Source organism: Oncorhynchus nerka, linkage group LG9a (assembly GCF_034236695.1).
Source record: "Oncorhynchus nerka isolate Pitt River linkage group LG9a, Oner_Uvic_2.0, whole genome shotgun sequence".
Classification (NCBI taxonomy): domain Eukaryota; kingdom Metazoa; phylum Chordata; class Actinopteri; order Salmoniformes; family Salmonidae; genus Oncorhynchus; species Oncorhynchus nerka.
In genome coordinates this window covers 24916154-24930574 of record NC_088404.1, presented here as the reverse complement: position 1 = coordinate 24930574, position 14421 = coordinate 24916154, and the positions used below count along the sequence as shown (strand labels likewise).

The 14421-nt window shown below is 43.5% G+C and overlaps 1 protein-coding gene across 4 annotated transcripts in view; it reads left to right on the top strand.

Moving 5' to 3' along the window:
• LOC115134092 (protein MTSS 2-like) overlaps positions 1-12616 on the top strand; it is a 38073-nt gene extending 25457 nt beyond the window's left edge. The window contains exons 4-14 of one of the 4 annotated variants that reach the window (XM_065022440.1): positions 3696-3780; positions 3902-3993; positions 4112-4186; positions 6065-6222; positions 6637-6744; positions 7106-7336; positions 9256-9327; positions 9429-9569; positions 10001-10177; positions 10364-10532; positions 10876-12616. In XM_065022440.1, the coding sequence (XP_064878512.1) occupies positions 3696-3780; positions 3902-3993; positions 4112-4186; positions 6065-6222; positions 6637-6744; positions 7106-7336; positions 9256-9327; positions 9429-9569; positions 10001-10177; positions 10364-10532; positions 10876-11774 (2207 nt within the window). In that variant the 3' untranslated portion in view covers positions 11775-12616. Of the gene's footprint in view, positions 1-3695; positions 3781-3901; positions 3994-4111; positions 4187-6064; positions 6223-6636; positions 6745-7105; positions 7337-9252; positions 9328-9428; positions 9570-10000; positions 10178-10363; positions 10533-10875 lie in introns of all 4 variants that reach the window. The other 3 variants (XM_029667730.2, XM_065022441.1, XM_065022442.1) reach the window with 3 other exon arrangements.
• The last annotated feature ends 1805 nt before the right edge of the window (positions 12617-14421 follow it).

The window sequence follows — 14421 nt, the reverse complement described above, 5'->3', positions numbered from 1 at the left end:
CTGAGAAAGTGTGTGTGTGTGTCCTGTGTATGTGTCCCTGTGTGTGTGTCCTGTGTGTGTGTGTGTCTCTCTGTGTGTACATTTCCATGTGCAATACTTAAATGTATACAAATTTATGCTTAAGAATTTTCTCTGTCAGGGTTCCTTAAACCTTTTTAGCTGAAGTCCCAAATGAGAAATGTACTGTCCTCCCGTGACCCAAATCGTTCTCCAACTACCCAAACTGTAAGAATAAATAGTGTGTGGTTATAGATGATTATATATACAGTTGAAGTCGGAAGTTTACATACACCTTAGCCAAATACATTTAAACTCAGTTTTTCACAATTCCTGACATTTAATCCAAGTAAAAATTCCCTCTCTTAGGTCAGTTAGTATAACCACTTTATTTTAAGAATGTGAAATGACAGAATAATAGTAGAGAGAATTATTTATTTCAGCTTTTATTTCTTTAATCGCATTCCCAGTGGGTCAGACGTTTACATACACTCAATTAGCATTTGTTAGCATTGCCTTTAAATTGTTTAACTTGGGTCAAAAGTTTCTGGTAGCCTTCCACAAGCTTCCCATAATAAGTTGGGTGAATTTTGGCCCATTCCTCCTGATAGAGCTGGTGTAACTGAGTCAGGTTTGTAGGCCTCCTTGCTCGCACAGGCTTTTTCAGTTCTGCCCACAAATGTTCTATAGGATTGAGGTCAGGGCTTTGTGATGGCCACTCCAATACCTTGACTTTGTTGTCTTTAAGCCATCTTGTCACAACTTTGGAAGTATGCTTGGGGTCATTGTCCATTTGGAAGATCCATTTGCGATCAAGCTTTAACTGACTGATGTCTTGAGTTGTTGTTTCAATATATCCACATCATTTTCCGTCCTTATGATGTCATCTATTTTGTGAAGTGCACCAGTCCCTCCTGAAGCAAAGCACCCCCACAACATGATGCTGCCACCCCCGTGCTTCACGGTTGGGATGGTGTTCTTCGGCTTGCAAGCCTCTCCCCTTTTCCTCCTAACGTAACGATGGTCATTATGGCCAAACAATTCTACAATTCTACATTTGTTTCATCAGACCAGAGGATATTTCTCCAAAAAGTGCGCTTTTTGTCCTCATGTGCAGTTGCAAACTGTAGTCTGGCTTTTTTATGGCGGTTTTGAAGCAGTGGTTCCTTGCTGAGCGGCCTTTCAGGTTATGTCGATACAGGACTCATTTTACTGTGGATATAGATACTTTTGTACCTGTTTCCTCCAGCATCTTCACAAGGTCCTTTGCTGTTGCTCTGGGATTGATTTGCACTTTTTGCACCAAAGTACGTTCATCTCTAGGAGACAAAATGTGTCTCCTTCCTGAGCGGTATGACGGCTGTGTGGTCCCATGGTGTTTATACTTGCGTACTATTGTTTGTACAGATGAACATGGTACCTTCAGGCGTTTGGAAATTGCTCCCAAGGATGAACCAGACTTGTGGCGGTCTACATTTTTTTTCTGAGGTCTTGGCTGATTTCTTTTGATTTTCCCATGATGTCAAGCAAAGAGGCACTGAGTTTGAAGGTAGGCCTTGAAATACATCCACAGATACACCTCCAATTGACTCAAATTATGTCAATTAGCCTATCAGAAACTTCTGAAGCCATGAAGAATTGTCTAAGCTGTTTAAAGGCACAGTCAACTTAGTGGATGTAACCTTCTGACCCACTGGAATTGTGATACAGTGAATTATAAGTGAAATAATTTGTCTGTAAACAATTGTTGGAAAAATTACTTGTCATGCACAAAGTAGATGTCCTAACCGACTTGCCAAAACTATAGTTTGTTAACAAGACATTTGTGGAGTGGTTGAAAAACTAGTTTTAATGACTCCTTGTCAACTTTGACTTCAACTGTATGTGTGTGATACTGGCATATTCACATTGATTTGAAGGCCAAACATCCTTTAAATAATTATCAAATTCATCAAGTGTTGTAAAGAGACAAGACAGAATGGGGATCTGAGTCCAATCCATAGTTTCACTAAAATTGGCGATATTGGTGAATGCAAATACACAGGTATTTTACAAATCATCACCTCTTTCAGGAGAGATAAATACAGATAGGTGTTTGTAAGCGCCTCACATGGCCCCTGTTCCCTATATCAATTCCTCTGTTGTCCCAGTGGGTGAGATTCAGCTGGCTAACCTCTGACCTCTCACCTTTACCCCTTTCAGTCACCACTTCTGTCACCTGGGAAGGAAAAAGCGAAATCACAACACTACTAAACTCCCCCCACATATCATCCCATCCACACATGATTGTCAGTGGATACATCCATGGATCCCCCAAAGCCAACCAGCATCTGGCTGGGAAACCCCTGATGCCTTTGGGAGATGGAGGTCTGTGAGGTGGAAGGCTTTTCATGTAGTCCCAGGAGCACTGAAGCCAATAGTTAGGGGAATGTGTTGTGAATCATTCTTTGTCTTATGATGAGTTTGTTTCAGCAAGGATTTAGTATAGTCTCTGGTTATACAAATGGAATAGATTACTCTTCATTGTTTGCAACCATCTTCAGTATTCCTCAGTATTCCTCAGTATTCCTCAGTATTCCTCAGTATTCCTCAGTCAGTTAATGTTTGATTTGACCCAGTTATATCAGCAGTTGTACTCTTTTTTTCTTTTTTTTAATAGCCTTTTCAGAACTACTGAACTGAGCCGAGCTGTAATGCTCTGGCCTGGCTACATATCCACCATTGTTCCTGGAGCCATTACAGTTCAGGTTGGCACAGTAGTTTTAAAAGGGTTTAACTGTGTGCAGGCCCAGGGCTGGTAGGTTGATCCTTTCTCATGGACAGACAGGTTCAAGCCGGTCTCTCCTCGCTCCCCTGTAAGAATGGTGTTTAGGAAACACAGAGAGAACAGGAAAGGCAGAGCAGGCTGAGGAAGAATAGAGGGATATCCCCTTACAGGGTTCCCTCCTTTTTCCTTCTGGATAGAGGGCTGAGAAGTTGGGAAGGGCGGGGTGTTATGTAAATCACTTCACCTGTCTACACAAACAAGACTCATACAAACATATGCCTGCACATACACACATCAAACTTCATCGGAGGTAGTCCTCGTCTGGCTGATTTTTTTGTGTTTATTTGTGTGTGTGTGTATGCGCGTGTGCGTTCATGCATTTGTGTGTGTGCCTGCCTGCCTACCTGGGTGTGTGTGTGATGATGTGAGACCCTCCCGATCATCCCTCTGTGGATCAGTGCATTATCAATACTGTCAGATATTACTGCAGTACCGCTGGAGCCTGCAGCCGCTGGAGCCTGCAGCCGCTGGAGCCTGCAGCCACTGGAGCCTGCAGCCGGTGGAGCCTGCAGCCGCTGGAGCCTGCAGCCACTGGAGCCTGCAGCCGGTGGATCCTGCAGCTTGGGGCCAGCATGGGCTTAACACCCCAGCAACTCAGACAAGCTGTTATTTACTAGGTTGTGGGGTGGGGTGACTTAATGTAGTTGGTGTCCAGACCAGGGTAGTAGATGCAAGATTATGTTGAGGATGAATGGGCTGCAGCCTATAGATGTTGGATTGATTACTTTTGACATATTCCTCAAAGATTTTCGTTGGAGAAAAGAACTGCAAAAGCTGAGCTGACTAGGGTCCCTTGTTGTAATATGCAATGCCTCCCCACAGTGGTTGTGTAAACCCATACTAATAGAACCAGTCTTTTTCCTCTCTCCAGGTGGCACCAGGGACATTGGTTCAGCTCTGACCAGGATGTGCATGAGACACCGCAGCATTGAGACTAAATTACGCCACTTCACCAAGTATGTACTCCATGTTCAACCTTGCCTGATTGCTCTCCCTACATCTCTGTGCATTGCTAATGGTGCTACAAGTCATACAAGTCCTGTCCTTACTCCCCCTCTTCTTTCCTCTCCTTTCCAGTACTCTTATGGAAGGCCTAGTCACTCCTCTCCAGGACAGGATAGAGGAATGGAAGAAGACAGCTAACCTGCTGGACAAAGACCACGCCAAAGGTGAGGGACAGAAAACCCCGCCGTTATGGGGTCAAAGCTTAAGAACTTTGTGACAAATGTAAGTCATAACTCCATTAAATGTTATAACTCCAGAGTGAATTGTCCCTCTCCTCCTCAGAATACAAGCGGTCTCGTCAGGAGATAAAGAGGAAGTCCTCAGACACTATGAAGCTCCAAAAGAAAGCCAGGAAAGGTAACATCTAACCGCACCCTGTAGCATGATCTGATTGGCTTCTTCTAGAAACTAATGGCTACTGATTAGCGACTGTCCAAAACAGACTGTAGACTTTAGATAGAGGATGTTGATAGTGCTGCTAGTTACCATCACCTAACTGGGAGATTGCACCACCTAGTGCCCTGGATGTGAAATTCATTGTCATAGGTTTCCAATGAGGGGTAATTCAGAAATGTGTTATTCAAAAAGTTTGGAGAGTTTTTGAGGAGTCAAAAAATATAAGGTTTATGTTTACAACAGCAAGTCCTGCTTTTATCTATTTCCATGCTTACAACGATGACAGTGCCAACTCTTATCTTGAGCTTTTTGTCTCTGCCCCCCCAACTTTCCTCTTTCCACCCATGCTACCTATCTGTCTACTCCTCTGCCCCCTCGCTGGCCTATTCCCCTGATGTAGAGCTTTTAGGTATGTGTGCTGTTCTCACGTTCTCATATGCATTGCATGAGGCATTTCCTGATAATGTTCTAGTTGTTGTCCGGTGTGTGTCTGTGTGAATGTGTGTGCATCATCACGTCATTATGTGTGACCATCTTACCCATACTGTTGTGTCTGTCTGATACTGGTGTCTCCTAATATTCCTCCCTCACTGTTATTGTCCCTCCTCCTCTTCATACCCCTCTTATTCGTCATGTCACCATGTTTCATAAGGCTGACTCATACATGGCAGCTGAATATTTCATCACATTGTTGTATTTTCCTGTGCTTGTTAATCATTTTCATTTCAGGACCTCCATCCATATCAAGTGGTTGTTGCTGATCTCATTTAGGACTCACATGGTCTCACACAGTTGAAGTCGGAAGTCTACATACACCTTTGCCAAATACATTTAAACTCAGTTTTTCACAGTTTTCCTGACATTCCATCCTAGTAAAAATTCCCTGTTTTAGGTCAGTTAAAATCACCACTTTATTTTAAAATGTCAGAATAATAGTAGAGATAATGATTTATTTCAGCTTTTATTTCTTTCATCACATTCCCAGTGGGTCAGAAGCTTCCCACAATAAGTTGGGTGAATTTTGGCCCATTCCTGCTGACAGAGCTGGTGTAACTGAGTCAGGTTTGTAGGCCTCCTTGCTCGCACACACTTTTTCAGTTCTGCCCCCAAATGTTCTATGGGATTGAGGTCAGGGCTTTGGGATGCCCACTCTAATACCTTGACTTTGTTGTCCTTGAGCCATTTTCCCACAACTTTGGAAGTATGATTGGGGTCATTGTCCATTTGTGACCAAGCTTTAACTCCCTGATTGATGTCTTGAGATGTTGCATCAATCCAAATAATTTTCCTCCCTCATGAAGCCATCTATTTTGTGAAGTGCACCAGTCCCTCCTGCAGCAAAGCACCCCCACAACAGGATGCTGCCACCCTCGTGCTTCACGGTTGGGATGGTGTTTTTCGGCTTGCAATCGTTCCCCCTTTTCCTCGAAACAAAACAATGGTCATTATGGTCAAACAGTTCTATTTTTTATTTTTATTTTTGTTTCATCAGACCAGAGGACTCCAACCTAAGTGTATGTAAACTTCCGACTTCAACTGTATGTGCTGTAGTTTCATCCTATTCTCATTGACACATTGTTTCATTTCACTGTAGTGTTGTTTTTTAATGGCGGTCAAACTTAGAAGAGTGTTATAATCACCAGTCTTTCTTTTCCCCCTCCCCTCTCATTTCATCCTCATACTCTATCCATCTTACCCAATGCCCCTCATTGGCACCCTGTTCCCCTTCACTCACTATTGACCCCTCCCTCTGCTATCCCCTGACCCTCTCTCTTCTACCTCTTCTCGTATTCCCTCCTCTATCTCCTCTTCTCTCTTTACCACCCTACCCCTCCTCAGGCCGGGGGAACTTGCGTCCCCAGCTGGACAGTGCCATGCAGGACGTCAGTGACCTCTACCTGCTGATGGGTGAGACAGAGAAGCAGGCGGTGCGCCGGGCCCTCCTGGAGGAGAGGGGGCGCTACTGTTCTTTCATCAACCTTCTGCAGCCTGTGGTGGTGAGCATAGATTGAGGATCAGATTATCCTCCCCATATCTGAACCTTAACCAGTATGTGGAAAAAACTTGCCTGACTAGATTATATGGTGATGAGAGAGGAGGGCTGCTGAGATACCAGGGGTGGGCTCTGGGGAGAAGTTGCCTTGTTTTTAGGCACAGATTTAGAATCTGTTTACCTTCCCGACATCGTACCATTAACCATTATATGGAAAAAGTTGACGGAATATAGGTTAGTGTCAGGGGAAACTGCATCCTATTATAGGGTTGTTTAGTGGGCTTCATCTGGGTAGAACATACAGGGATGTGTTTCAGCTTTCATGTTAGTTATTTCAGTTTGTCACAGTTATTTCAGCTAATCTATTTTGTCTTTGACTGTGTGTTGCTGAGTAGAAGGTCTTGTTGTTGATCCTCAGAATGGAGAGATAGCCATGCTGGGAGAGATCACTCACCTGCAGGCCATTGTTGATGACCTCACAGTGCTGACTGAAGACCCGCACAAACTGCCCCCGGCTAGTGAGCAGGTACGTACAGTACTCTCCAAAATACCTGAACCCAAAACACACTCCTGTCCATACACATGTACTCATCATGCAAGCACACATGCTCAACGAGTAGCAAACACAGATAACCAGCGGCAATTAACACACATACACACATAAACCCTGGAGTTATTCAATCAACTTGAGGTCAAATAGGTAATACGATATTCAGACTTCAGACTTCAGATTTAACTCTGATTTTTACACAAGCCTCCCATTGACACCAATGACTGATTTACATGAAAGTCTGAGTTTAGTGAATAGATCTCAGGTCTGAAAACTACACTGAGTGTATGTCTTGCTTGTGCTAACTGTGTGTTGTGCTTCTCCCTCCTCTCCTCAGGTGATCGGGGACTTGAAGGGTTCAGACTACAGTTGGTCCTATCAGACCCCTCCCTCCTCTCCCAGCAGTGCTGCTTCCAGGAAGAGCAGTATGTGCAGTATCCTCCAGATGCCCAGCTCCGCTGTCCACCGCCTCAGCAGTGTCTCCTCCCACGACTCAGGGTTCATCTCTCAGGATGCCAACACCCATTCCAAGCCCCCCTCGCCCATGCCCTCTGACATCACCAGCCAGGTAGGCACACCTCTGAGTCAGTCAGGCCCTAAACTACACTCCAGGTTCACCAGCACGTTCTTGATTAACAAGACTTGGGAGTATGGTAACACTAGAAAAAGAAAAGGAGAACCGCACACCCTAGGAGCTCAGATGCAATAATTTTATAACCAATGTTTCGACAGACAAGCTGTCTTCATCAGGGTATAATGACAAACAATGCGGGTCACTAGTTTATATAGTGTCAAAGGACACACACAGGCGTCTGTAATCATGGCCGGGTGTGGCCTGATATCAATGGTTAATTCTTAGATATAAACAGAACATACAAAAAACATGAATGATAGCGTACGATCAAAGATACAATTTGGCTACATAGGCCTACAAACATTTACTATGAACAGCAAAATCACAATCATCACAAGAATGGCTTCAGATCAAAGTCTACGTTGAGACCGAAGAGAAAAAGGGTCTTTAAATTAAAGATCCAGGCAGCCTCTCGTTTAAACAATAAATTGTTGAGGGTGACATGTTCGTTGCCAATATAATGTAGGGATGAAATCGAGTGGTTCACTTCCAAAAGCAAAAAGTGTTGCAACTGGGTAAGTCGAGTTTTTGAACCTAATGGTGCTACGATGCTCCGAGATTCGTACTTTTAATTTGTGTTTTGTTTTACCCACATCCTTTCTTCCACAACGACAAGTTATAAGATAAATAACTGTCTTAGTAGAGCACGTGATAACATCTTTGATTGGGATCTGTTTCCGTTTGGGGATGTTTGAAGGATCTACATTTATAAGTGCCATTGCATTGAGCGCAGCCATTACACTGGTAGTTTCCAGCCGGTAGAGGCGTAAATAGAGGTGCAGGGGTATTTTGGAGTGGTAAATCAGAGTTTACCAATTGATCTGAGATTTCTGCCCCACGACCAAGGGAGGGTCCGAAAACACATTACAGATACTGTCATCGGATCTTAGAATGTGGCAATGTTTGTGAATGAATCCCTTAATTTGTTCAGAGCACTTTGAATAGCTGGTAGTTAGAATGCAAAAATGCTTCTTTTTGCGAGACTGTCCTTAAAAGAGATCATGTCTCGATTTGTTTTGAATTTTCTCAATAGTAGTATTAATCTGACCATTTTTGTACCCCCTCCTTTAATTTTCTTTACGTCTCAGCCATATTTCTGTCGAAATCTGATTTTTTTTTGCAAATTCTTTTGATTCGACAGAATTGGATGTAGGGCAAACTGCTTTTCAAGGGAAGCGGGTGACAACTATCAGCCCTCAACAAACTATTACGATCAGTAGATTTCCTGTAAAGATCAGTGTATAGAACATTATCCTCACACAAGATCAGAAGATCAAGGAAACTGATTTGACGTGTGTCAGATTGCATAGTAAATCTCAGATGCTCAGAACAAGAGTTAAGAAAAGAATGGAATTCCTGGAGCTGTTTTGCATCACCCCTCCATAGAACAAAAATATGATTTTGAGAGGATTGAAAATGGACTGTTTCTCCATGTAACCCACATACAACTTAGCATAGTTAAGAGCCATGGGGGATCCCATAGCAGTACCCTTAATCTGAATAAAGAAATAATTTAGAAACATGAAGTAGTTGTGTGTGAGTACTATTTCAGACAATGTTATAATGCATGCACTGAAAGGTAGTTCATTAGGGGCGGCAGGGTAGCCTAGTGGTTAGAGCTTTGGACTAGTAACCGAAAGGTTGCAAGTTCAAATCCCCAAGCTGACAAGGTACAAATCTGTTGTTCTACCCCTGAACAGGGGGCCTAGTGGCTGTCATTGACCCCTTCCACCTCGGGCCCCGTTCTTAACTGACTTGCCTAGTTGAATAAAGGTTCCATGGCAAAAGAGAAATATTCTGTGTTAGTTTGTCATAGAAGTGTTCTCTTATCTCGCTCCTTCCATCTCCAGAAGACCACCAGCTCAGCCTCTTCTGAGGCATCAGAAACCTGCCAGTCTGTCAGCGAGTGCAACTCTCCCGCTGCGGTTAGTACACACTCACATACACACACGTATTGTGGCCCCCAGGGATCTTCCTACGGTATGGGATAAACATGCTGACTCAGACATGTTTGTCCATTCCGCAGTTTGGCTCATGCTCATCCTTCGGTACCTTCCGCTCCACTCTCTCTTACACTGGCTCTGGCATACTTCCTGGGTCCCCCACATTTAACCGCTCTCCTGGATCCAACACCCCCTCACCCACATTAAAAGTTCCTAGCTGGAAGGTTTGTTTTTATTTGCCTAATTGCTTTTTCCTTGGTTGTATCAACTCATTTGCATAATGCATGATGCATAGTAACTTTATGACCTCTTTATCCATTATTTTGTCAAACTCAGCTTTCAAATATCTCATGCCAAAGATTTGCTAAAACACATTGTAATAACATTTTCATGCTTAGGCCTCAGCATTTTAGCCTGATCTCAGATCTATTTGTGTTGTATTGCCAAATCCTATGGTCTTTGACATGAGTTAGCAAGACAGCACAAACAGTCTGGCACCAGGCTATCTGAGACCAGGCTAACCTCTTCATGGACCCCCATACTGCTTCCATTGTACCACAATGAAAAAGACTCCTGAACAGCTGATTGATAGACGTCCTATCCAAGGGTACATTGTTTAGTTCATTTCTTCATTGCCTCAATAATAACACCATAGGATTGGTCCAAAACGAGTACATACGAGCCCTTATTGGCTACCACCCTACAGCGAAGGAGAGAGTCATTGGACAGGATGAGGGAGCAGGAGGTTTCTTCCAGTCCTAAAGGGTTCTCTGGGATGCATCCAGACACTCATAGGTCCATTCTAGCCCAAGCTGCCATAGCCACAGCCAAGGTAATGATGAGCACACAGTGGATACAGCACTCAACCATCAGCATTCATTGTTGAAATGTGGATCTTAATCTTTGTCACTACTGTATGGTAATATGAGTATTTTCTCTTTCTCTCACTCTCTTCCTTCTGTGCCTGCGTCTCTCTCTGTGGGTGTGTGTGTGTGCCTGCTTCTCTGTGTGTGTGCAGTATAGCGGTGAGGCTATGTCCCCAGCAGCCAGTACACTAGCCATGGTGCTTATCCGGGGTCTCAGTGTAGAGCATCAAAAGAATAGCAGGGAATCTCTGCAGTACTCCAGTGGCTACAGCACCCAGACAAACACACCATCCTGTTCAGAGGATACCATCCCCTCACAAGGTAACAAACACTCTACACATATCCCTTTAAACAGTACCCTACTGTACAGTATATATTTTTTTAAACGTTTATTTATGCAGGTTATTATCATTGAGCTAAAATATCTTACATACAGTACCTAGAAAATATACTTTCTCAAAGCAACATACACTCTCAAAGTAAAATACACTCTAGTATACTCATTTCTCCTAAAGGGGAATACTTTATCATAGAAAATATAATGTATTCATCCTTCAAATTATCACACATTATTTGATCAGAAGCTAATATAATCCATCCTCTTAGAAAAACCCGCTCTCATTTGACCAGATCAGTTTAACTACATTGTCTCTCTCTTGTTCAGGGTCGGACTATGAGTGCTACTCTCTGAACGGGGATGCTGGCACCAGCAGGGAGGCCGACTTTGACAAGTCCTCCACCATCCCCCGCCACAGCAACATCGCACAGAACTACCGCCGCATGATCCAAACCAAGAGGCCTGCTAGCACCGCTGGGCTGCCGGCCGGAGTGAGCCCTCCTGGGGGTACGCATGGAGAGACTGCAGGGGGTGATGGAGGTCGTGACGGGGGGCATGGAGCCATCATCTCTGGAACAGCCACCATCCGCCGAACCCCCTCCTCCAAAACAGGAGTGAGACGTACCCCTTCCACCTCGGGCCCCATCCCCATCTGCCCCCCCATCGTTCCAGTCAAGACCCCCACTGTGCCAGACTCTCCAAGCTACTCCCCTGGCTACTCCCACAGCCCCACCCAAAAGCGCATGGGCAGCAATGAGTACCAGTATGCAGATGAGACTCCACCCAGTGCCCTGGAGTACAGGAAGGTCTCCCCCAAGCTGCTGAGCCTGCCTGACACTAGCACCTGGGGCTCCGAAGGGGGGCTGGAACGAAGCGTCTACGCCCAGCAGCCCCCTAGCATGGCTGGCCTCAGCCCAGAGGAAGACTCCCAGCTGGCCGCCAACCGCCACAGCCTGGTGGAGAAGATAGGAGAGTTGGCGGCCAGTGCCTATGCCCTTGGTGAGGGTCAGTTCCCTTTCCCCCCTCTGGACCCTCTGCCAGCGAACCCAGTTGAGACAAACTCTGTACCCCAACACCCACAACACCTACCCCCCAAGTCCCAGGAGGGAGTGGACATGCTGGTGTCCATACGGAGGGGTGTGAGGCTTCGCAAGGCGGTCTCCAATGACAGATCAGCCCCCAGGATACTCCAGGATACTGCTGCAGCCTCCAGGATACTGCGGTAGTATCTCCTGGAACTAACCCCAGAACTGTGGTGCCCTTTCTTATACTAAGCTTAACCTCTAGTTGTAAAATGAATGAACACTCATCCTATACAGGATTAGACTGTATGAAATGAAAGGGAATCAAGTGTCAATGTGTAAAGATTTAATGAATGGCCATGGGTGACCAATGGATAAATGTCATATTTGATGTTGTATTGCTAATTCCTATGTTGTCTTTGGGCTTAGTGGTTTTGGTTGTCTATTTCCTCTGTCTCCTGATGCGTCAGGCCAGACACCTCCCCCATATTCACAGTGTCTCAGAGTAGGTGTGCTGATCTAGGATCAGTTTAGCCTTTTAGGTCATAATGAATAAGACTATATGGACAAGGATGACCTTATCCTAGATCAGCACTCATACGCTTTATGAATATGGGGATAGGTCACTCCATGTAAGAGATGAATGTGTCTTATTGTGTGTGTACTAATGCCGCATTCACACGCTAGTCGGAACTAGGGAACTCACAAATTCCCAACTAGCTAATTAGTGACACGTTCAAACAGTAATAAGTCATACATTTATGAGTTTCCTAGTTCCGACTAGCACGTGAACGCAGCATAACACAGCCATCTGTCATCTGAAAGTGATGGGGTCAAGTTGCTCCGTGAACCTGTCTGTATGTTATGTATTATTATACTGATGTATATATTACTGTTTGTAAAATAAGCTGAAAACCAATTGTGTATGTCACATATCGGAGAAATGTAAAAGCCATGTAAAATAGGACGCGATGTGGCAGTGGTTTTATTGGTGTACTGTACTATCAATATATTCTGCAATTAAACCAACCATTTCTATAGAACAATGGAGAACTTTATTTTGGATCTGTGAGATGTTACATGATGCACAAACAATGGAGGTTTTAATGCCTCAGCCTATAGGCTAATTGAACATGTAAGTAAGTGTAGTTCTCTAATGGAATTATTATATGGTTATGTATTAGTTTTAGATGAAGGAGCAAAGGGCTCGAGAAGAGCACATACATAGTTATCAGGACAGATACTGGAGGTGTAAGAGCCATTTTGGTAAGATGTATGTTTTTCTATTTGTATTTGTCTTGGTCTGTCACTTCTCACCACTAGAGGGCAGTCTCATCGGTGTTATTATGGGTCCGGTGGTGGTGGTGGTGGTTCATGTGTATAAGGTCACAGGTAAAACAGGTTATAATCATGCATGGGTGAACAGGAGATACTTTTTTTTACTGCTACTCACAAGATTACTCTACCACAAACCTTAACCACAGGAAAACATAAGTTCATCTGTCACCTGTATCATTGGATTTATCATTGAAATTTGAAATAGCCAATACCTACAAAGGGCTCTCCCTGACAGCAATCTCTGAGACAGAAGGGAGCACTTGATGATAACCAAAGTGTCTGTGATATGTTGACTGGACTGGTGGTGACGCCAAAGACCTTTCATATGCTTGGGGAAGCTTGGCCGAGTTTCTACTTTCTAATATAAAACCACAAGAGGAAGTCCGACTCAAAAGCAGTGGGTGGTAGACTTGCCGAAACTTGTCAATCTGTGGAATTACTTTTGTGCCGTTAATATCAAGCAACCCTTTTGAATTAGAGAAAAAAATTCTTAGTATTGCAAATTAAAATGAGATTAATAACAAACCTTTAATCTAAAAGTATTGAGAGCAAAATTAATAATATTGCAAGGAAATAATTTGCAAAGGCAATTATATGGTTTTGGGGATGACGGTGTTTGGTATTCCCTTTAGCTATTGAGTTATCAGCAGCTACACTGTATATACAAAAGTATGTGGACACCTCTTGAAATGAGTGGATTTGGCTATTTTATCCACACCCTTTGCTGACAGGTGTATACAATCAAGCACACAGAATGGTATCAAATACAGCAAACACATGGTTTTCTGGAAAGCCTTCCCAGAAGAGTGGGGGCTGTTATAGCAGCAAAGTAGAGACCAACTACATATTAATGCTTATGATTTTGGAATGAGATGTTCGATGAGCAGGTGGCCACATACTTTCGATCATGTAGTGTTGTCTTCTTGGGGTCCACACAAAACATGATATAATACAGAACATTAATAGACAAGAACAGTTCAAGGACAGAACTGCAAACATTTAAAAACAGCACACAACCTACATACCATATCAATACATATCGTGCCATGACTTTAAAAGCATTTCATGGCTACAGATATGAATATAGATATAGTCATTTCGACAGGTTACCTTGGCGTTCTTGGAAACAGGGACTATGGTGGTCTGCTTGAAACATGTGGGTATTACAGACTGGGTCAGGGAGAGGTTGAAAATGCCAGTGAATAGTCACTGTTCTATTACCAATGGCAGTTAGGATAGGTCATATCTATCTGTCACATAAATGCACATAAATACTACAATGCATTCGAAAAGTATTCAGAACCCTTGACTTTTTCCACAGCCTTATTCTAAAATATATTTAGAAAACAATCCCCCCCATCAATCTACACACAATACCCCATAATGACAAAGCAAAAACAGGTAAGACATTTTTACACCAATTTCTTTCTTTTTTTTTAAATATTGCATTTATGGAAGTATTCAAACAGAATATTTAGAAGATAAATACACAACGCAGAGACAGAGGACGAGA